We start from the raw sequence: 22,486 nt of genomic DNA on the forward strand, positions 1-22,486 counted from the left end.
ATCATAGGGCTGAATCACAGCCTAGAGACTAGCTTAAACTATTTTTCTTCTGTCTTGAAAAGAGTGTAGGAAGGATCCAGGGGGTGAGAGGGGTAGTATGATGAAATGAGAGAAGAGATGTAGGAAGGGAAATAATATATATATGGCTTTATAGATGCAAGAACTGGATGATAATAATGCTGTCTAAGGAATCTCAGATCTGAGAGTCAGCATATAAGATGGTGTAAATAGGCCATGCTCTGTTGTTTTCATTGATGCTTTCCTGCTTTACCACCAGCTGAGGATCTGGTCCTGAATCATTACAGTTAACTAGCATAAATGATAGGAATAGCATGCATTCATGTGAATGCTGCCTTTCCTACTTGGTTTTGTTTTCCCCTTTTGGTTAAATACGTAGCTCCTATAGTCTTATTGTTAATAAAATGTGTACAGACATTATCACATACTATTAGCAACATACGATTAGCAGCCACGATAATGTTGCTGATACAACTTTTACTTTTACACTGTAAAAATATATTATTCATTCAGCTCTATCTGCAACAAGTTGGAGAAATCAGTTATTGTTTTTGCACAGTTTCCAGTATACCAGTAGGTGGCAGTAAAGCAACTACAGCAGTATATCATTGTTAATTAAGGTGATAAGTTTAGAAAAAAATGTCTAATTATGCTGAAAATATATAATGGCATCATTAGTGTTATACTGTGGAATATTTTATACACTTATTTCAAATTGAAGTGGAAAAAGAATTGATTAAAAGGAGAAGAATAAATCTGTAGAAAAGAAATGTACCAACTTGAAGAGAGGGTAAACATGCATCTTGTTTGATGTCCTTCATTTCAGTAGATTCCCCATATAGGCAGCTCAGGCTTCCTTCCCACTGTGTAGAGTGGATTCTCTAAACCTTACTTTCCTATCTGACAAATCCAGTTCTAATGGATTGTTTTTCTAGTTCTTAGGCTGCCTTATTAGTTCAACATGACTTGAGCTGAAAGAACAATTCTCAGCTAGATGTACTCTAGTTCTACTTCAATTTTTTGGGGTCAGATGCAGGGATCACTTGGCTGAAATTCTATGGCCTGTGCTGTACAGAAAGTTAGAATAGAGGGTTATGGGGGTTTCTTATGGCTTTAAAATCTATGAAACATGCAGTGAGTCTGGTGAAGTTAGCCCTTTCCCCTGTTTATGAATGGTCTGTTGTCAGAATGTTGAATTCCTTCACTATTCAAAACTGTTTTCCAAAAGTTTTGTGCAAATGTATTGTCACATGGGGTCTCTCATGTGGGCAGAGTCAGAGTCCACAGTCACGGGACAGGAGTCAAGAGTCAGCTGAGTCAGGTTACTGGAAGATCAGATGCAGTAGGCAAACTGGAGATCAGAATCACAAGTCAGGAACCAGAGTCAGGTCAGGTGAGGATACCAGTGGGTCAGAGACAGAAGACAGACTGGAGCTTGGGAACCACAAGTTGGATGCCAGAACTTTCAGAAAATAATTCCTAGAACATAGCTTTTAGAAAAAAACATCCAATCTTGCACACACACACAAAATCTAATCTTCAGTGTTACCATCCTGGATCATACTTCCTCTCTCCACCACCCCATTTCCATGAGCAGGACTATAGAATTTTAGGATATTTTAAAGCTTTTCAATTCCTCCTTTCCACAAGGAAAAACATTACATTTGGCTATATATGTGGAATTTAACAACCGGGTTACTTCTGACAGAAGAAAAGAAAGAGAGACACAAAGGTCTGGAAGCCATACTTATTGGTTAACATTCAACTCCCTCTTATTGTTTTTACATAAAGTCATTGTTCTTTGTGAGTATGTGTATAATCCTATCTGCAGTCACATATCTTCCATTTGAGTATATTGCACTGGTGCCAGGATTCTGTCTGGAGTGGGAGATATTTGGGTGGAGTGAAGGTTAGATGCCCATATATATAAAAATACAAGAACATTGGCTGAATTTGTAGGCCTCCATTTTTTGTCACCATATCACCATTCACTAATGTCAGTATCTCAGCAGCAATTTAGTAATCGTGTGTGCTCTCAGTCTTAGCTGCTTGGGATGTAGTCATATCTTTGTGTATCTCATTTGATTAATTCCTACAATTTCAGGTCTATGAACAAAGTGTTGAGGAGTTGCTGAGTTAAGTGTCCCATCCCATATGCAACAATATTTCGTATATGCAGGGCTGGCTCCAGGGTTTTTGCGCCCCAAGCAGTGGGGAAAAAAAAAGCCACGGTCGTGATCAGCGGCAGCTCCACCGCGCTACTTTCTTCTTCGGCAGCAATTCGGCGGCAGGTCCTTCCCTCTGAGAGGGACCGAGGGACTTGCCGCCGAAGAGCCCGACGAGCCGCCCCTACCCCTTCGCCACCCCAAGCACCTGCTTGCTGAGCTGGAGCCGGCCCTGCATGTATGTACCAAAAGAATTTATTATATTTACCAATTAAATTACAACTGTGACTGTTTAAACTTACTAATGCCTTCTTTCTTTCCTTTGAGCTCCTCACACACACTTATAAATATATACATTATATATATAAATACATCTGAATAAGAAACAAAGAGATCTTGACCAATTTTGAAACCAGAACAGTGATTAATATTCAATAAAACATAAAATAGCTTCTTCCTTGGATCATCCAAGTCAGAAGGAAGAACTGGAGGAAGGGCTATTGTGATTTCCCCCTAAACTGGGAGGAAAAAAAATCACAATCCCCATTTTATTAGGCATTCATGTACAAAAGATTTTGCCTCACGTTTTCTTGCTTCTGATTATAATTATGTAATTAGGAGTATTTTGTTACTTTACCTTATAGTCATCTAGTGTCTTGACTATTCCATCATGAAATAATTCTGTTTTCCACACAGGGATTATTTCATGACAAGAGCATCAGAGTTTGTGGAAGAGCACAAAGCAAGGAGTACTTAGACATGTTATATTTTACACTAGCACTAGCCCTCAGAGAGCTATAGAATAAGTTCTGCTGTGCTAGAATAGGCACAGCACCAGAGGCAATTATGTGTGTAAAAAGCCTAGAGTACTCAGGTTAATCCACACGCCTCTGAAGCTGCAGCAAAATCAATGTCTGTTAAAGGAGTACCTACTACAAATGGAAATTTCTCCAGCTTTTTCAGCAGGCACATTAAGAATATTTAATTTAAAAATCCCTATCGGTGGGGTAGAAATTTATGAATAACACATTTTGTTTGTCCATTGCTTCTGCAGTTTCAGATAAAACAGTGAACGTCTGGGATTTCACTGGTAAAATACAAGCAGAGAACTAAACTTATTGTGGTATTGAAAATAAAGCGAAGACAAACAACCATAAGTTGGCTCTGAGACTGACACTGAAGAGAGAATCAAACTAATGGAAAGATATCATAGAGCAGAGCTAATGGACAGGAATGACTTTGTGAAACAATTCAGAAGAAATTGCAAATCTGAGAAAGATTTCAGAGGTGTCAACTCTAGAACAGTGATAACATAATATCAGAGTTGAGTCTGGATTAGGTTCTCGTAGGTGAATCCTCTATATTTCTCTAATGATCGTGAGAGTCATCTCGGATATTTCTCTAATGATGGTGAGAGTCAGCCTGGATTCTCAAATGTCACTTCTCTCTAGTTTTGTTAACAAACAGGTTTTGAAGGGTTTTTTTAATCTTTTCCCCCCCAAAAAACATAGAACAAAATATATTTTTCAATCTAATGAGAACATTTGCTACAGATGAAGGAAAAGGACAAACAATAAAAACAAAAGTAAAGTCTTCAGGAGAGAGAGTTGTGAGTGGCGGGGAGAGAGAGCGCCATGACTCACTCTATTATAATCAGCAGCAGAACCAAAACACAAAAAGCATAGTCATTCATCAGTGCAGGATGCTCCGCATCATTCCAGGATGCTCCGCCCTAAGAAAACATCTCTCTTCAATTACATATTTATGCCCACCACAGCCTCCTTCTCAGTATGTTTGAAATTTCATCTACCAGAATCACTGTGGTGTTCCTTTTGATTTGGGAAACTTTCTGTATGTGAGATTAGCATGTTGAGAAATTCAATATGGTGAAACATAGTTTGGAATACTTACAGTCAAATTCGTGCCAGGTGTGACTTCACTGTGTTATATCAGACTTGACTCTTGCCCTTAATGCTTTGATCCAGTATTAACAGGTGTCTAGTGTAGGAAAATATATTTAGAGATTATTTGGATATGTAATAGCCACTCTGCACTCTTCCTTGCTATAATGGGGAAATCAATTGATAAATGTATTCAGTCTTCCTCCTGATTACCCATAACATTTAACATGAGAACACCTAATCCAAGTCCTTTCTGGAAAAAGTGATTTCTCCATCACCCCCTAAGATATATATTTTCACTTTTGTGGAGCAGTGTCAAATATTTTCATGCTTCAGCACTTTTTCTCCAGAGTGGTGTTCGCTTTTTTAAAAATGTATATTTCTCATTCATCATGGCTTTAATACAGTCTGGGGAAAACATCAAGCTTCTTGTTTCCTAGAAGTATGGGCTGCAAGCCCTTAGACTTGGGTGAGGGGATCTGTGAGAGGCTGATATGTCAGATGGGCTGTTTGCAGCTCTAATCTCATTTTACAATGTTAAGCAAAACAAAGTGAGTGAGATTAATCACTCTAAAAATCAGGTTCTCCTACCTATTCATTATGTACAAAATAATGGCTGTATTGTGATTTTGAGAAGTGTGTGCTGAGGGGAAGCACACCAGCACTGGCTGTAGTCATTCTTCCTACGAATAACGGAGAATGCCAGTGGGAAGACTTCACTGGAGAAATCATAGATAAAAGGAGAATGTCTCCGTTCACTTATTAGGAGAGTAATGGTCAGGCTGGAATTTTCTTGTGCATGCTTGTTGATGTCATTTTGTTTTCTGTTATATGCTTACTGACATGTTCACGCTCTGGACTCTGAGTAACATCCATACTATTTGTGTGTAGTATTCTTGTATGTGGTTCTGCTTTATAATGCATTCTCGAAAGAGCATTACGATAATCATACTTTATAATGAATTCTCCAATAATCATTGCAAATATACCTTTTGTAAGATACTGAACAAAAGTCAGAGACTATAGTTTGCAGATTGACAACCGTTCCTGGACTCCAAGCTAAGGTGGTTGGCAACCAGGAGGTTGGAATGCCTTTGTGGATTGCCCTCATCCCACCAAGCTGGATCTAAGATGGAAGCATCTCCTCATTTTTATGTTATAGTGTTAACAGATCTCTTTGAGAGTTCAAGTATAAACTATTGCTTGGATTATGAATAATCTGTTAATATTAGTAAGTGACAAAATATAAAATGGCTATCTCATTGTGAAGCAGGCTTAATATTTGCCAAGGGCTCTCAGATGCACTATAGTCCCAAAGGGTGTGTAGTTAGAAAACTCATTTCTTTATGATCCAGTTCTCCTTTCGATAATTTGTACAGGGCTCTCATGATCAGAGCTCTTCATCTATGAATTTAGGAAAATATGGTAATGTTTATTTTATATGTAAATGCTACTGCAGGAAATTTTAGTTTGGATATGTTGAAGCATCATCACTGCTTGGTGTGATGTAGTGGAGGATTCCAAACAGAGAAACTTTACAGCTAAATATCCCTGAACTTTGGAGATCTGAACTTCCTGGTGTGGGGTCCATTTGATAGATTAATAGATTTTAAGGCCAGAAAGGAGCATTAGATCATCTATTCTGATCTGTATATCACAGACCCTAGAATTTCATCTCTGCATTGAACCTAATAAGTTGTGTTTGGTTAAAGCATATCTTCCATATAGGAATCCAATCTTGATCTGAAGACATCCAAAAATTGAGAAGCCAACACTTCCTTTAGAAGTTTATTCCAGTGGTTAATCACTTTTTCTGCTAAAAATTTCTAGTAAGAAGTGGCAATCCTGTATCCAGATTTTGTAATACTGTGTATAGGGCATATGTCTCCACTAACTCACTCACACTGGGGTAATTCCAATTAAGTTAATTGAGTTTCAAAAGCTTAAAGCTACTGGAAGTAAGAAGAGAATCACATCCAATACAATGTGATTACGGAGGGAGTGCAAGTTAATGATGAAGGAATCAATAAATAGACATATCAGGGAAAGGAGACTGAGGAGAGACATTCTCTTTTAAGGATCAAAAATAGTCCAGATCTTATCTTTTCTGGAGCTAAATTTGTCCATTAACAAAGGGAAATTTGTGTGTGTGCGCATAGGTCTGGCTATCCACTCTGCTACTCACCAATGTAACTTCATTGTCTTCACTGAGTGGCAAAGTAGTATTGTAGGAAAGAGCCAAAGTATCCTATCCTCCATTTTGAACACTTTTTTTCACACAAGTCAGGGGCTAGTTCTCCACTGCCTGTACTCCTTATGTTGCTGTTTCCCCCTATGCAAAAGAGAGTGTAAGATGCACTATTCTGATATGGCATTATTTTACACCCAATTTGCAGTCACTTTGTATGGGTATAATTGATTAAGGTACACAGCAGTAAATAGAATTAAATCTGTAGTACTGAAGACCACTCTAATTATGAACCTCCTGTTTTAAAGAACAACTTTAAGATATCCCCAAACTTATTGAATGCATTTTTATACTCCATTTATTAGGCCACTTTTGTTAAGCAGCTAGACTTCGGTCAGTCCCTTAAATGTTTGCTTAAAACAATTTACTGTATTGAGGAGACGATAGCCCAACAAACTTTGGAGACAATGAACTTCCAAAAGATTTTCCAGCTTCTTCCATGCTCTAAGCAGCTAAGGACAAATGATCATGCTTCTGTAGAACTCAAAGACAGTTTTGCCATTGACTTCCATAGGAGCAGAATGGAGACTACAGTACAATAAATACTCAGTAAGTTATGGTGTGTTTGAATGCAGCACAGTAAAATGTGTTAATTTATGTCAACATTTTGTAATGTAATATAGTCCTTTCCTTTTGTGTGGGGAGGGAGTTTTGAGGTAGGTAGGAGAAGATTCAGATCTCCGTGGAGTTCTCCATATTCCTTGTTCTAGAAAAAACATGCTGTCCTGAATTGGGTGATGTGCTAGGATGGAATTCATAAACACACAGTCCAGACAGCCCATGAATGCTTATATTTCCTGTATTTTCCAGCACTCTAGGCTCATTGTTCTATCCCTGACCTAGCACTGTTAGTGCAACTTCATCCCAACACCTTACAGAGGATTCAAGGAGGTCCTGTGATGTGGCCACATACGCTTGGAAACTGAATAGATCACTTCTAGTAAACACCACAATCACTCATTTTAAATAATGGAACGTTTTGTCTCACCATCCAGCTTATTCACTAATGGGGACTCTGTCTTTACAGCTAAACTCTAAGCTCCCAAGTGAATATAAACTCTTGAGATATCTCAGTGGGTCATTAGAAATATGTTTATTGTGGATTTAAATATATATATATATATATATATTTCCCTTACAGATAAAGGCAAAGAATCAAGCAGAGCCTCCTGCCCAGCAACATTGATTTTACATACCGACAGGAAAAGCAAGCCAACAGAGAATGATGAGGATAAGGTCTGATTCTCATTATGGATTTTGTTCTCATTTTTAAAATATTGAACTGTGGAAATCAGAGATTGAGTAAAGGACTATCATGTGATCTGGAGCTCTTCCTATCAAGTCAGGAGTGTTCCCTACTCCCTATTTTTCTAGACGTTTTTGTCAAATCTGTCCATTGTGGTATTTTATATATGGCCTCATTTATAGTAGCATCTGAGTGCTTCCTAAGTATTTAAATACAGAAATAAGAATCTCTGTCTTTCTTCCTCATCAGACTACTTACTGATTTTTTTTTATTATTTACTTGTTTATGTTTGTGCATGAGTGAGAGGGTGTGGGGTATGTCTATGTGTGAAACTCAGTTGATGGGAAACTAAAGAGAAGAATAGAGTTCCCTTTAATTCTGAAAGTGTTTTAGTTCCATAGACGTTGTGGGAGACTTTCTTTCTATCTACCCATCCAATCTCTTTCAGTTTTGTAATCCTCTACGTTCTAAATAGTGTTGGGGAGTGAAGGAGAGGGGACATTAAGGCAACACTTTAATAGAGACCAGCTCTTTTTGTCCCTTTATATGCCAATTTAAATGACTTGGAGAATCAGGATCCCCAAGGCCGCAACATCAAGCATCTAGAGATCCCCAAACTGCACAGAGAACACCTTCAACCTTTTGGAAGGGTATAGCAAGTGCCGCTGTTCAGTGTGTTTCATTCTCTCCACTCCCATTCCTATCCCACCCTCCCGCAGCACCTTGGAGACATTATGCTTTATATAATCATAATGTCTCAGTCCATCATCCCTCAGACTGCAGCTGCTCCAGAGTGCTGCACTGGTTCTCAGAAGCATTATTGAGTGCTTAAAATTTGTAAAGTACTTTGAAGATTAAGAGCTCTGTATATGTGCTTATTATTTTTTAATCATATTACATCCTCTCAAGCATTGACACTGCATGGGAGCTATCATAGCATCCCCTTCCTCCGTTCCATTCATTTCTTTAAGCTACTGATATAGATTGATTTTTTAACCCTTAAAACACTTATTACCTGTATCTTTCCAGACAACCTGATAAATAAATGTTTAGGAGATTGCCTGTCTGCAATTTTCAAATAGTTAACTGGTCTATATATGCCAGGCTTCCAGCTAAAGGGCAAAAATCTCTCAGTGCAATGGCTGGTATCATAAGAATGGTTGTCAGACATACACACAGGCCAGTGGAGAATCACTCTCAACAGCATTATCCTTGAGCAAAGTAAGGCGAAATTGTCTACAAATAGTAGATGACTGAATTATTAATAGAAATAACTGAATTATTAACTTATGCAGAGCACCCTCAACTCCCCTGATGCCTGACTTCCAGCAGTTCCAGTTGCTTACCATGCAAACTGCCTCCTGCAACCACATGCTCTTCACTGCCAAACAAGAGTGTTTTGCTGCCAACCCAAGGCACAAGCACCAGCACCCCTTCCCTTCTAGCCTTTTTGTCACACCCGTCCAGATGTGCAAGTTTTCTTTGCCCCTGCATGTTCCTTCAGAGCACTCTGCACTCTTAGCTGGCTTTCTGGTTCCAAAGCCCCACCTGATCCTGAGCTTTCTGGGTATTCCAACCCACATGGTTGGTTGGTTTCTTTCTTTCTGATGATGATGATGTGGCCTATCCTAGTTATGGTGAAATGCACAACATTATACACAGTATTCCAAGTGAGCTATCACCTGTGCTGTATATGGAAGACTCTTTATCTCTCAAGCTTTGCATGCATAACATTCCAAATAAGGCAGTGTTTATATTCTTTCCAATCTAAACTAGCTGGTTTAGAGGTAGATGGTTGTCCATATGGTCTCCAGTGGTATAATGATGATTTAATAATCCACCTCCAGTTTAAACAGAGTTGTTTGTATAATAGTTGCACTCCTGAGATCAGTTTCACTTTCTGACTAATTTTTGTCTCTTTCTATGTCAAGGATCATCCTTTGAAACTAGTAAATGAAAATGATAGCATATCAAATGGCAACAAGCCTGTGGCATCTACTCCTGTACCAGGATCACCATGGTAAGTATATTCAGGACGAATAATAATGACTCATCAATATCATTGTTATTGCCAAACATATATTAATAGTCTGTGTCTTTATGAATGCATAGCAACAACAGTAATACAATTCTGGATGTTTAACATTATTGCACTATTTTCTTTTACAAAGTGGCATTGTAGATTTACATCACTATTCATATAGTTACACAAAATGGTAGGACGTAGCCCCATGTACAGTCTAAGACAGCTATCAAGCATTTATAAGAAAGGTTGAGTTTGCACCTGATACCAACTCAGGCTTAAGAATGTAATGATTGTGGTTTTTTTGATAGTTCATATCACTAGCTTGAGCTCTGATCTTATCAGATCTCACAAATAAGGAGGGTCAGCTCTGGTTAGTGCTTGAATGACCGGAAGAGACAACTTTAGTACTGCACGAAATGCTATTGATTATTTAGGGCCTGATCATCCTCCTCTCCCAGTAACTTCAGTGGGAGTTGAGGAAACTCATTGTCTTGCAGGTTTGTAGTAGATCTCAGGTGATATTTATGAGTAACTTGTGTCCTGTGAGCTTGTTTTTCTGTCCAAATCCCAATTCAGGCAATCTGCCTAACTAAAACCCCTCTGTGGTCTCAACTGGACAAAGATAATTCTTTACTTTCTGTCCTGAACTCTGTGTGTGTGTGTGTGTGTGTGTGTGTGTGTGTGTGTGTGTGTGTGTGTTTCTTTTCTTTACCCCAGACATGGCTACATTTTAGTGGCAGAGGGAAGTGATCCCTGTTGTTTTCATCGGTTTGTAGAGATTTGTGGGATCTCTGGATAAAAGGTCCTATGTAAATATCTATAATTATGATTTATTATTATATTGTGTCTTATTGCAGGTCAACATGACATACATACAGCATAATGTAATCATTAATTATGACCTATGTTTAAGATCCTTGATAACCACTCCTCTTCATGACATCTGCTACCATGTGAAAATGGTGATACCTAGGGAACTGAAACCATTTAAATCCAACAGTATCATAAGCCATTTGTAGCATATCCTAGTGATCCATTCTTGTATAGTAGAGTCTGTAATCAACTGGAAACCTGCAAAAGGAATTCCCAGCATTCCATCATCTTGAGCAGCTTGTGTAGAATGGTGAAAGGGCCATTCAGCACATCAGTTGAAATTGCACATTTCTTTGATCCTGATTTGTGATACCCTTACTGACAATGAGTAATACCTTACTTTTCTAATAGTGCCATTGATTTCAGTAAGACTATTTGATGAGCAAGACACTACTCAAAGGGAGTAATGGTATCACAATCTCTGGTACTTTCTATTAGGTCCCACAATGACAGTTGTCCCCTGCTTGATGTGGCAATACCCAACATGCACCATGCTGATGCCCTCAGATCCACCATGAATCACACTGGAACATGGAGCATGCCTGTGTGGGGCGTCTATATAATTTACACCCTTTGGGATGTAAAATAGTTCTTTAAGAACAGGTTTACAAAGCCATGCCAAATAGCTAAATACATTAACAAGTTCAACAAAAGCCTGGAATTTACTTCAACCCCTCTCCACCTATAGGTTGGCTCTATGCTTCCGCAGGATTCCATGGTTGATGTAACATCACTAGGTGTATGCTGGGGTGTCATACTGGAGAAACCTGAGTGGGGCTGGAGGTTGTGCCACTTAAAACAAACCAAAAGGTGAGTTTTCAATTGTTAATGTGCTGCCAGCCCCTCTTAGTCTTGTAGGGCATTCAGCACATAGTGCCAAAGGTAATGGAATGTAGCTAATTCTGAGCCCCATCCTGCACGTCTTATTCAGGCAAACAGTTGCAAAGTAGAGTGAAACCCTCCTTTGTCTGGTCACCTGAAAAGAAGAAAAGTAAGCCACTTGTTGTGCTTTGTAAAAGCATTGATGAACATGTGTTGTAATGTGGATATTTAAAATGTACGGAATCCCATTAATATGTTTTACATACAATGTGTTGTATTTAAAACTATTTTAAATAAATATAGTTCCTCCAGATATCCAGTGAAATTGACCAATTTTGCAACATAAAATAAATATTTTACTTTGATTTTATATATATATATATATATAGTAAATATCATAGAATGAATAACAAATACATGTGAAGCATGTTATTTGAAGTTAACATCGCATTACAGTGAATAAGAGCAACTTGTGCTTCTTAGAGCTGTTGCTGCAGGCAATCTGTACACAGACTCAGGCAGAAAACACAGCATTGGTTTACATGTGACTCACATTTGGAAGTTTATACACCTCACAACTATAAGGGCTAGAAATTTAGGCCCAAATTCACCAGTCCACTCTGGCTGCTTTGCACTGCTTGGGCAATTAAATTTAGTTGGTGAGTTAAGCTGGGTTTCCACTATTTTTTTGTCATCAAAGTGACTTGAAAGAGATGGAGCACATTGTGACTCTCTACTTTAAATCTTTTAATGAAAACTTTAGGTTCTGATGTAGAATTCTGTTTCAAGTGCTGATGAATTCTGTAGAAAATTCAGCAGCCATGGAATCACAGAAAAGAGAGGATATGTCTTGTGTCTGCAAAAACAGCAGTTCAAATTGTAACTATTCACGCCTGTCTTCCTTTGTCTTCAGACAGTTAGTAATTACAAATAGCTATGAGAGCTATGAACTTGTTTCATCAGTCCCAGTGGGATGTTAATCATAAAGCCTAACAATAACAATTTAAAGGACAACATTAACTACTTCAGTGATGCATTATAACTGAAACAGCCCACTAATTTACTTACCACAGTAGTCAGAGATGGAAAACTACTGCTTAGTCACTTTACGCATCCCCTGGGGCCACTTGTTTCCCTGTACTATATTTATGCTTCCAATGGTTTGCCCGGTCTATTTTTAAAGGTCCCAAGAAGTTACACTTCCCTCACCTCTTGCAATGTATGACTTTTCCACAGCCTAACAGAATCTTCATCATTAGGAATTTTTGCCTAATTTTTCCAGCTGGAATTTTCCCTTCCTTCATTTCATTCTATAACTCCTAGGGAGAATTTCCAATCTGAATGGGATTCTCCATGGGAAGAGGACATAAAAAGGTTAGCTGCTAAGGCCCCAATCCTGCAAAGACAAATGCTTAACTTTATGCACTGAGTAGATCCATTGATGTCATAAGGACCATGGACAGTGCATAAAGTTCAGGAAGCATTTTCAGGGCCTGAAATGGAAGAGGAGCAGAGAGAGAGTGAGAGAGCTTCAAGGGCTAGGGACAGGGGAAGGGGGAAACAGTCGGTGAAGGTACAAGAGGCCACTGGAGAAAGAGCAAGATGAAGAGGGGAGAGCCAAAGGGAAGGGACCACTTCCACTCTTTTCTTCTCCCCAGTTTGATTGACCTCTGATGGTATCAAAAGGACTGGGGTTACTGCGGACGAGAAGCTGGATATGAGTCAACAGTGTGCCCTTGTTGCCAAGAAGGCTAATGGCATTTTGGGCTGTATAAGTAGGAACATTACCAGCAGATCAGGGGCGGCTCTAGGCACCAGCAAAGCAAGCAGCTGCTTGGGGCAGCCCATTTGCAGGGGCGGCAGCTAGCAGGGATTGAGCCTGGGAGCTGAGAACCAACCGGGGGCCCTGGGAGCTGTAGTTCCTTGGTTAGCTCCCTGCCTATAGAACCAGCCCTGGAGCAGGGAAAGAACTACATTTCCCAGCATTTCCCTTGGCCACTACCAACAGGAAAGGGGGGAGGGAGGATGGTAGCTGAAACCTCATGCTGCAGCTTGAGCTCACTGCTAGAGCGGGATGGCACTGTGAATGGGGAACAAATATGCCCAAGGAGTAGAAGGCTTTGCCCCAGAAATCCCCTTCAGAAGACATCCCCAGACTGGCTTAGGGATACTGGTGTGACCTCACTTTGCAGCCACCAAAGAAGGAATTGGGTGGACTAAATGGACAGTGCCCCTCTCTATCTGAAGCCTAGCAAGGGAGGTACATGGATCCCACTAGAATTTAAAATGAAAGGTAAGGGAGGGGAGGCTCTACTGGACCTGAGCAGCTTTAGATACAGTACCAGGCACGTAGGAGGATTTCCACTTCTGAGCCATGGAAGCAGAAATTGACTTTTCCTTTCCAGATTTAGCTAATATTCAGAAAGAGAATCTAGCACCTGCCTTCCAGATTTGAACACCTCAAAATTCAGGAGTGCTCAAGCTAAAGGTAATAATTGGAGACATACCAATCTCCTAGAACTGGAAGGGACCTTGAAAGGTCATCAAGTCCAGCCCCCTGCCTTCACTAGCAGGACCAATTTTTGCCCCAGATCCCTAAGTGGCCTCCTCAAGGATTGAATTCACAACCCTGGGTTTAGCAGGCCAATGCTCAAGCCACTGAGCTATCCCTCCCCCTCAATTTGGGTAGCTGTTACTTCATTTCTCCCAAATCAAATATACTGATCCACTGTAATTTGATGTAGAAAAAGTAGATAAAATTGAGCAAGAAATGCTTCCCAGTGGTTTTTAGGACTGGAATTGCTATTTTCAACAGCCATTGCTTTTTTTTTAGTTGTTTAAAAGACAGTGATATTGCATTGACAAATTCCCCATAGAAACAAAGAATGGTGGGGAACAAAAGAATAATAAAGGCACCTTGACTTTTCCTCATTTATGGAGGACAGTCTTATAATATGCATCCAGATATCCTCCAATCACACAAGCTGAAAATTGTTCCACTTTACTGCAGTTCTGTAACCATATGGGAACCAGTCCTGTCTGTGTTCTGTGCACATCCAAAATTCCTACTGAATGACCCGCCCTGGGAGCAAGTCACCAGTGACCCAGGGCTGGGACAGAAGGAGGGTGCAGGTGGTGGGGAGGAGGGGAAGAGTCCAGGGCTGGGGTGGCAGGGGATGCGGGTGGAGGGGGCAGAGCCCAGGGCTGGGGTGGCAGGGGGTGGAGGGAGCACTGGTGGAGGGAAAGGGGGGTGCCCAGAGCTGGTGCAGCACAGGATGTGTGAGAGCCCAGGCCTGGGTGCCAGGGGGTGCGGGTGGGGGGAGAGTCCAGGGCTGGGGCGGAAGGGGGGTGCGGGAAGGGGGAGGCCCAGAGCTGGGGCAGCAGGGGGTGCAGGTGGAGGGGGAGAGCCCAGGGCTGGGGCAGCAGGGAGGTGCGGGGGGGCAGGGCTGGGGGCAGCCAAATTTTATTTTGCTTGGGGCAGCAAAAAACCTAGAGCCAGCCCTGACGTGATCACTCCCCTCTATTCGTCATTGGTGAGGCCTCATCTGGAGTACTGTGTCCAGTTTTGCGCTCCACATTACAAGAAGGATGTGGAAAAGTTGGAGAGAGTCCAGCGGAGGGCAACAAAAATGATTAGGAAGCTGGAGCACATGATTTATGAGGAGAGGCTGAGGGAACTGGGATTATTTAGTCTGCAGAAGAGAAGAATGAGGGGGGATTTGATAGCTGCTTTCAACTACCTGAAAGGGGGTTGCAAAGAGGATGGATCTAGACTGTTCTCAGTGGTACCAGATGACAGAACAAGGAGTAATGGTCTCAAGTTGCAGTGGGAAAGGTTTAGGTTAGATATTAGGAAAAACTTTTTCACTAGGAGGATGGTGAAGCACTGGAATGGGTTACCTAGGGAGGTGGTGGAATCTCCTTCCTTAGAGGTTTTTAAGGTTAGGCTTGACAAAGCCCTGGCTGGGATGATTTAGTTGGGGATTAGGTCTTGCTTTGAGCAGGGGGTTGGAATAGATGACCTCCTGAGGTCCCTTTCAACCCTACGATTCTATGAATCTATGGTTTTATGTCACGTGTGACGCAACTTGGGCACCCAACTATTGTTGATTGCTCAGAGGAGAGCATATATTAATGAGACCAGAACACTAATGTCTGACTAAAAGGTATCAGCAAATTTAAGGACTTCAGGTCTCATAAACATTTCCTGGTCTCCACCTGATGAATAAATTCCAATAAAAAGGAGAGATTAGAGCAGGGCAGCAATTAGCCAGATTTGTTTATATGACTAAACAGTTCTCAGAAATATTAGTTAACCCTGCCTAACTAACACGTAAATACAGTATATGTTATATTAAGGTTATTTTCTTACATATTTAAATGTCATTATTTTAGTTAAAAAATAATTCCAGTGTAAAGAACATAGCATCATCTGCACTTTCAGTTTGTGATCTGTGACTGAAACCAAATACCATATTGTCCCTTTTGGATAATGAAATTTTTATTATGCCAAAGAGGTACAGGTGATATGTAATGTGGAGGAATGGGGTACTATTTTTAAATTAAATGTCAAATTGGGTTAGTTATGGAAAATGAAAAGGCTTCATGAGGGACCTGCCATTTGGATCCATTTTTACAGTTCTCTAGAAATGCTTACTTGGTCTTTCAATCAGGTGTGGAAATGTGCCATTTCCATTTTAGCAATCACCTTGTTTTTATTAGATAAATGCTGAGACTCCAGATGGCCTAGCAGTACACTTCAAAAGACTAATACATTATCAGCCTCGAATGTGGTCTCCCATCACCCAAAGTGGTAGAAACTGTGTGTGAGATCAGAGACTTTGAACTTTTGCATGGGAGAGGTCACTATTAAATTATTAGGGAGCAGCATCAACAGCTTTTTGAAAATAGCTTTGTACTCATCTCCTCCTGGCCAGAGATGCTGATGTGCACAATTGGCAGGTTCTGAGACTGTCCTAAATGTGTATGATGGCATGACTGTGACACTCACAGTATACTGGCTTCCTGCTTTTGAAGCACACCATGAGCTCCACAAAGTACTCCTACAGGGACAGATTCTGCAAAAGGGCTGAATGAGCTCAATGGCCATTAAAGCTAATTACAATTGAGAGTGCTCAGCATTTTGCAGGAGGCATGCACCATTTGACACTATTGGGCCCATTATTCACAGATTTAGGTAAAGGGAGAAATGTAACCGCATTATTAAATAAATCAGTTAACTGCTAATTACTCCCTTCTTCCCCCTAATGCTTGGCTTCTAAGGTCCCTGCCAGTAGGACTGTGATATTTATGGTAGTTTGGTTTCTTGTTCCTAAAGTCTTCCATCAACTCTATCCTGATCTATTATGAGCCAAAGACTAATGCTTAATGGTACATTTAGTGTTCTTGATCTGATTAACGGTGTCTGTGATAGAACTGAGAACTGTAGCTCTGAGACACAAGGTACCAAATGTTGTTTTCACCTAATTATTACCACATAAAAGAATAGGTCAGCCATTCTGGGATGCTATTTTCAAAGCTGAAGCATTTGTATATTATAATAATATGAAAATCATTAAAATATTTATCAGGTCCCCACTATTTTAACTCCAAAGGTACGAGGGATAAACTATAACTGAGAAGTCAACAATTTTGTGTTCACTTCCAACTTTGTCTTCTACCTTGGGAATGCACATAATTTACAATGCATTCTTAATTACTTTCATCTTCTTACTTTTACCAATAGAAAACACTTCTTGCCTCTGTTTTCTGCACTATAAAGATATACAGTCTCCCTTTAGGCCGCTCCAAAGGTTATATATATTTTTTATTACCAGGACAGGCAGTCAATGGTGCTCTCTTACTATTAGTTCACAGAAAACTTCAAATTATCCAATAATAGGACTTAGCATTTATATATCACTTTTTGTGTTCTCAGTCTTTTACACAGAACAGGTTTCGTTTTAAGCATGTCTTTTTGATAGCTCTATTCCCCTGTGCCATTGAGAACTGCCAAGTGGTGGAGAGCTTGCATTAATAAGATAAGTTCTTGCCAGGTGTTTCTGATTCAAGGAGGTCAGGAGCTGGGCCTTTATATGTATTTTATAATGGCATAATGCATATGTGTTGTATACTATTTTTCTTAAGTATGCACAAAGTACAGGCTTCAGATGCATATATGGTACTATATGTCTGTAAAAACTATAAGTTTAATCAAGTGCATCCAGGTGTACTTGAATATCCATCATTGTGATATAATACCTCTTATTAAAATAATATTTTTCCTGTTTTAAAAAGGAAATTTAATGCAAGGAACTAATTTAATGCAATGTGGAGGCTGACATTTAAATTGCACAAGTCAGGAAATTCTGGTTTGCATAGCAGTCATGGCTTGGGCACATTGCATATTTGGTCCAAAAGCTCAAATAAATCAATGGGAGGTGGGTTTCTTTATTGATTTCAGTGGACTTTGGATCAGGCCCTTTCTGTCTTTTGTAGCGTGGAACCCCTGTAGGGTTTGGCTGGGATCCATGGCCACGGAGACCTAATGGAATTCTGGCTAGGCCTTCTACCTCAGAGGCAGCCACATGAGGTTTCTGTGGCTGCCTTCTACCCAATGGCAACCCCCCTGAATCTATCATATATGGGTGTTGAGTAGGCACTGACTATGCAAAACAGCTTTAGACCTCTGTGGTTCACCACCTTCACAGATACATTTTGAAAATATGAAATGTAATCCTTTACCTTGGCCTCAGTTGTTATAAGCATCATTGTTTTACCTTGGTCCCTTTTTTTGTTTGTTTTTTCCCTGTTGGAGAGAGAGAGTGTGTGTGTGCATGTGCCCATGTACTGTTCTGACCACTGATAATGACATTTTATTAGTATGGGGAGAAATTTCCTTAGTGCAGAGGCCTTAAGTTGGAGAGGAGGGCTATCAGCCTGGCCAGGCTATCAGCCTGAGGTGAATTTCACCCAGGCTGTATATGACTATGGAGAATATTGAATTAGCCATGAGTTTAATATCTTGTTTCTATGTGTATGTGAGATTATCTAAGCATAGTTCATTAATTAAATTAGGTGTGTAGTCTGGACTGGAGATGACCGAGTCTTCTTCTTCAACCCTACAATGCAGCTGTCAGTATGGGAGAAACCAGTGGATCTAAAGAATCGTGGTGATATTAATAGAATCATTGAAGATCCACCTCATAAACGCAAGCTGGAAACTTCAGCAAGTAACTAAAGCTGTGATTATTTGCATCTATTTAAACTTAAATGCTAAATGAAACTTGATTGTTAAATATAGTAAGTAAAAATTATCAGAATTATGATTTTCCTGTTGGATTTTGTGTAAAGTATTTTGTTAACAGTGATGCTGCTTACAAAATCTTTATTTACACTGAAATTCTAACATTTGTACTGGAGTTCTCTCATTATTAGCAAGGAAGTAAAAATAGATGGCTTCTTATGTTGAAAGAATCTTTGATTTAAAAAATAGCACCTTCGAAGACTTTGTCTTTACCTTTAATGCACTCATAATTCCAAAACATACCTTAGGAATGTGTTAGGATAGCATGATTTCTGCAAATATCTTATTGACCATGCTACCAAAAGCAGTTGTACAGTAATAAAGGATTATTTAACCCAGCTGCAAGAAAATAATCCCAAAAGTAAATCTCTGAGGACTGCTGAAAGGTTTGGCGGACATGTGGGTACCACAATCCAAAAATGGCTTTGCCAATCAACCCTCAAGCACTGTAGATTTCAGAATGACATTCTTGGTGTTGACTGAAGAGAGAACTTGCTTTGCAGTAGTGCATGTTAAGTGTTTCAAATGTATTTTTTTAAAAAGATCACTTCTTGGAGAACAATGATTTGCCATCTGGTCTGCCATGAAGAAAGTCAATTTGATGAACTAATTTCCCCTGCCCATCTCTATCCCATCCCACCCACTTCTTTCAGCTTTAGTGCTCACAGCTCACTCACTGTATTTCTAATCTACCACCTCCTATTTAATTGCTCACTCAGCCGCCAGTGGTGCAGCAATTACTTACATTAGTGGCCGCTTATAGGAGTAGTCCCCACTGAGACAACTCATGTCAGTATCTGCTCAGTAACATGAGCTAGGCCCTCAATCTCCCCCTTTACCAGTTATTTAGCCTTATAAAAGTAAATACTGCTCCTTAAAAACCTGCTTTGCCAGCTGATGCCTGTCTGCCCTGGGCTATTACTGGTTTCCACACCATTTAGTGTTGCTTTTTGAGCTGTGTGATAATTCTTGGCTGCAGCTATTGTGAGGGAGTTGGGCGCAACGCAGACCTCAGCTGTTTCCCTCTTCTTCCCTCTCCCCAGTGTGGTACTAGAAAGACTAGAGCCACGCTGTTTGGACATTAGCACTGAGTGAACAACAACTTTTCTGCCCTTGTTAGGAAAAGGTCTATATGCAGACCAATTATTTGACGCACTGTTCATATTTAATTAGCTGATTGAATTGGGGGATCATCACCACCAGCACATAGGGATTGAATAATGTATTTCATAGTATAGTTACACTTGCGAAGCTCCTTTAATCCATGTCTATACTTAGTGGTGAGGACCATGAAGAAGAAAAATAAACTTAAAAATTATTTTTGAAAATCTAATATATTGTAACTAAGCGAAAACAATCCCCACATTTCCCATGAAGGTACATCAAATGAGATTTATTTTTCATCTATGATGAAAGTAAAAAGACACAGTAAATTTTAAAGGGCATAGTGTATATTGTTGATCCGCAAACAATTCCCAATGGACTACTCCTAAAAAGGAGTTGTGAGGATGAACTGAGGATATGAAAGGGTGTTCTTGCAAGCTGATATAAGTAAGTAATAGTCAGGACCTTGCTGTAAATGTTTGATAGAAAAAATTCCATAGACGGTAACTATAGGGGATATGTTAGTCTTTAAGGTGCCACTGGACTCCTCATTGTTACTATAGGGGATGTATTTATATATCACTTGACATCATTTAAGAGATGAGTTTCTTGCCTTTACAGGTATAAATTCAATTTTAAAAGAGACTTGGAACAAAATCAAAGCTTTCTTCATATGAAGCAGATAACTTTCTGTTAAACAGTGACCAAAGGCTTCAAGACCAAATCTTCTGAAGTTCTGGTTCAGAAGCACAATGCAACATAAGTTTTGTTTAGCATCAGCAATAAAGTTTAGGGCATTCTGGAGGATTAATTAATGACTGGGTAGGTGGGGATGATAACCCAAGACAAAACTGAGGGCCATTATTCATAGCCTATCATTAATCCTCAAAACATCTTAGTGCCAATGCCATTGTTGGTATGTGTTATTTAAGAAATTCCTTTTCTGTTGTGTGTCCTATTCTTTACATGCTATTGTGTGTGTGTCACATTATGCCTTGACTATTGTGTCAGGTTATTCTGGTGAATTATAGCTGGATTTTCATTGTTGCTAATAATTTGCAACTTCCATTGATATAAATGGGATTTGTATGAGTATTTCAGATGATGAGATCAAATAAATTATTTGCAGCATAACAATTAACTGAAAATCTTGAGTAAATAAATAAACCAAATAAGCTACACGTTTGTGAGATAGTTCCCAAATGTACTTAGTTTAGTTGCTGTTGAGTTTAATTAAAATTTTTAAATCAAAGGCATACAAAAATGTGAACAAGCATAATTATTTTCAGAGTATCATAGGTTATCAGTACATCACTGAATGAAAAGATCAAGTGCATTTGTAATTCAGGAATGACATTTAGGCATTTATCAATTATTCCACCTTTGTTAAAATTAGTTCTTATAGAGATTTATGAAGGTGTCATGATTCTTTACTAATGGGTTCATACTGGGCCATTTATCTCAATCCAAAGGTGGGCAAAATTTCCATTGTCTTTGAAATCTATGGGAGGAGTTGGAGTATGAACATGGTAAGGAATATATGATTTAATACAATATACTCAGCTGCTTAGAGATTGAAGACCTCATTCTCCACTCCTCAGTACCAGCTTTACACTAGTGCAACTCAGTTGTCTTGAATGGAGTTACACCAGCATCACACCACTGTAACATAATGGAGAAGCTGGAATTATATCAATTTAGGTAGTGTCAGGATCCTGGGCGAAGGTAAGCAAGGTTAGTGGCAAGAGCTTGGGTTTCCAGAATTGAAGCCAAGGATCAGAGCCAGGATCAGGGTCAAGAGTCAAGCTGAGGGTCAAGCCATAGTCAGAGTCAGGAATCAGGCTGAGGGTCAGTATCAGGTATTGGGATTCCAGGGATCAATCAGGAGTTATAATCTAACTCAGAGCTGAGACCAATACCAGGAGTTCAGGAACAGAGAGTCAGGGCAGGCAGCTAGCTAGATAGGGATCCACATTGTTGCCTAAATGCTTCCTGATACTTCCCCTGAGTTTATATCAGGACAATGAGCCAATCAGGGATTGCTAAGACCACAGTCAGTCAGACCCAATGAAGGCTAAACTTCCCATGGTGTTGAACCTCTGGATTGTGGGTGACAGGAAGTGACCAGGTTACAGCTGGGTAGCAATGTGGGGCTGTTGTTTGCCTGGTAGCCCTGCAGACACGTGTTCAACTCCTGCTGATCTTTACAGGCAAAGTACAAATCATTAATAGCAAAGCTTATGGCCAATTTATAGACTTTAACTTTTTCAGATCAGACAATACATATAAGAGGGCATATCCTTGACCTGTCATTTCTTGTAAGTAAGAGTCTCTGCTGTAACTCATTTTGACCATAGCACTATTTTGTTGGCGCTGTGTATCATTACTCCACTGTATCATATTGTGATCAGATACCAACCATAATATCCCTTTCTCTTTTCAAAGATTTTTGAGGATTTTTGTCATCTTATTTCTATAGGCAATGGCATTTTCATATATTGGAACAGTGTGTTCAGAAACATGTGTCTACTTCAATTTGTGTATCCAAAGTCATAAAACCACCCAGATCATTAGAATATGTAAATGAACTAGAAAAATGATCACCCAGTGGAATGCCAGGAAAGGCTACTGAGGTTATGAGCAATAATATTTAGCTTTTTAAAAAGAGTGTATTGGATACAAGGCAGTATGGGGCATCTACTATTTGGTCTAAAATTCTGATATCAATAAAATCAAACTTTTTAATAGATGAAATTGTACCAATATCCCTTCTTTGT

General features: G+C 39.6%; 1 protein-coding gene across 1 annotated transcript in view; it reads left to right on the forward strand.

Annotated features, from left to right (window-relative positions):
• Positions 1–22,486, forward strand: part of TCERG1L (transcription elongation regulator 1 like) — a 207,924-nt gene that overhangs the window by 155,072 nt on the left and 30,366 nt on the right. Inside the window, exons 6-8 of the mRNA XM_045025211.1 lie at positions 7,474–7,568; positions 9,510–9,598; positions 18,377–18,531. Coding sequence (XP_044881146.1) covers positions 7,474–7,568; positions 9,510–9,598; positions 18,377–18,531 — 339 coding nt within the window. The remainder of the gene's footprint in view (positions 1–7,473; positions 7,569–9,509; positions 9,599–18,376; positions 18,532–22,486) is intronic.

The sequence above is a fragment of the Mauremys mutica genome, chromosome 7, assembly GCF_020497125.1.
Source record: "Mauremys mutica isolate MM-2020 ecotype Southern chromosome 7, ASM2049712v1, whole genome shotgun sequence".
Classification (NCBI taxonomy): domain Eukaryota; kingdom Metazoa; phylum Chordata; order Testudines; family Geoemydidae; genus Mauremys; species Mauremys mutica.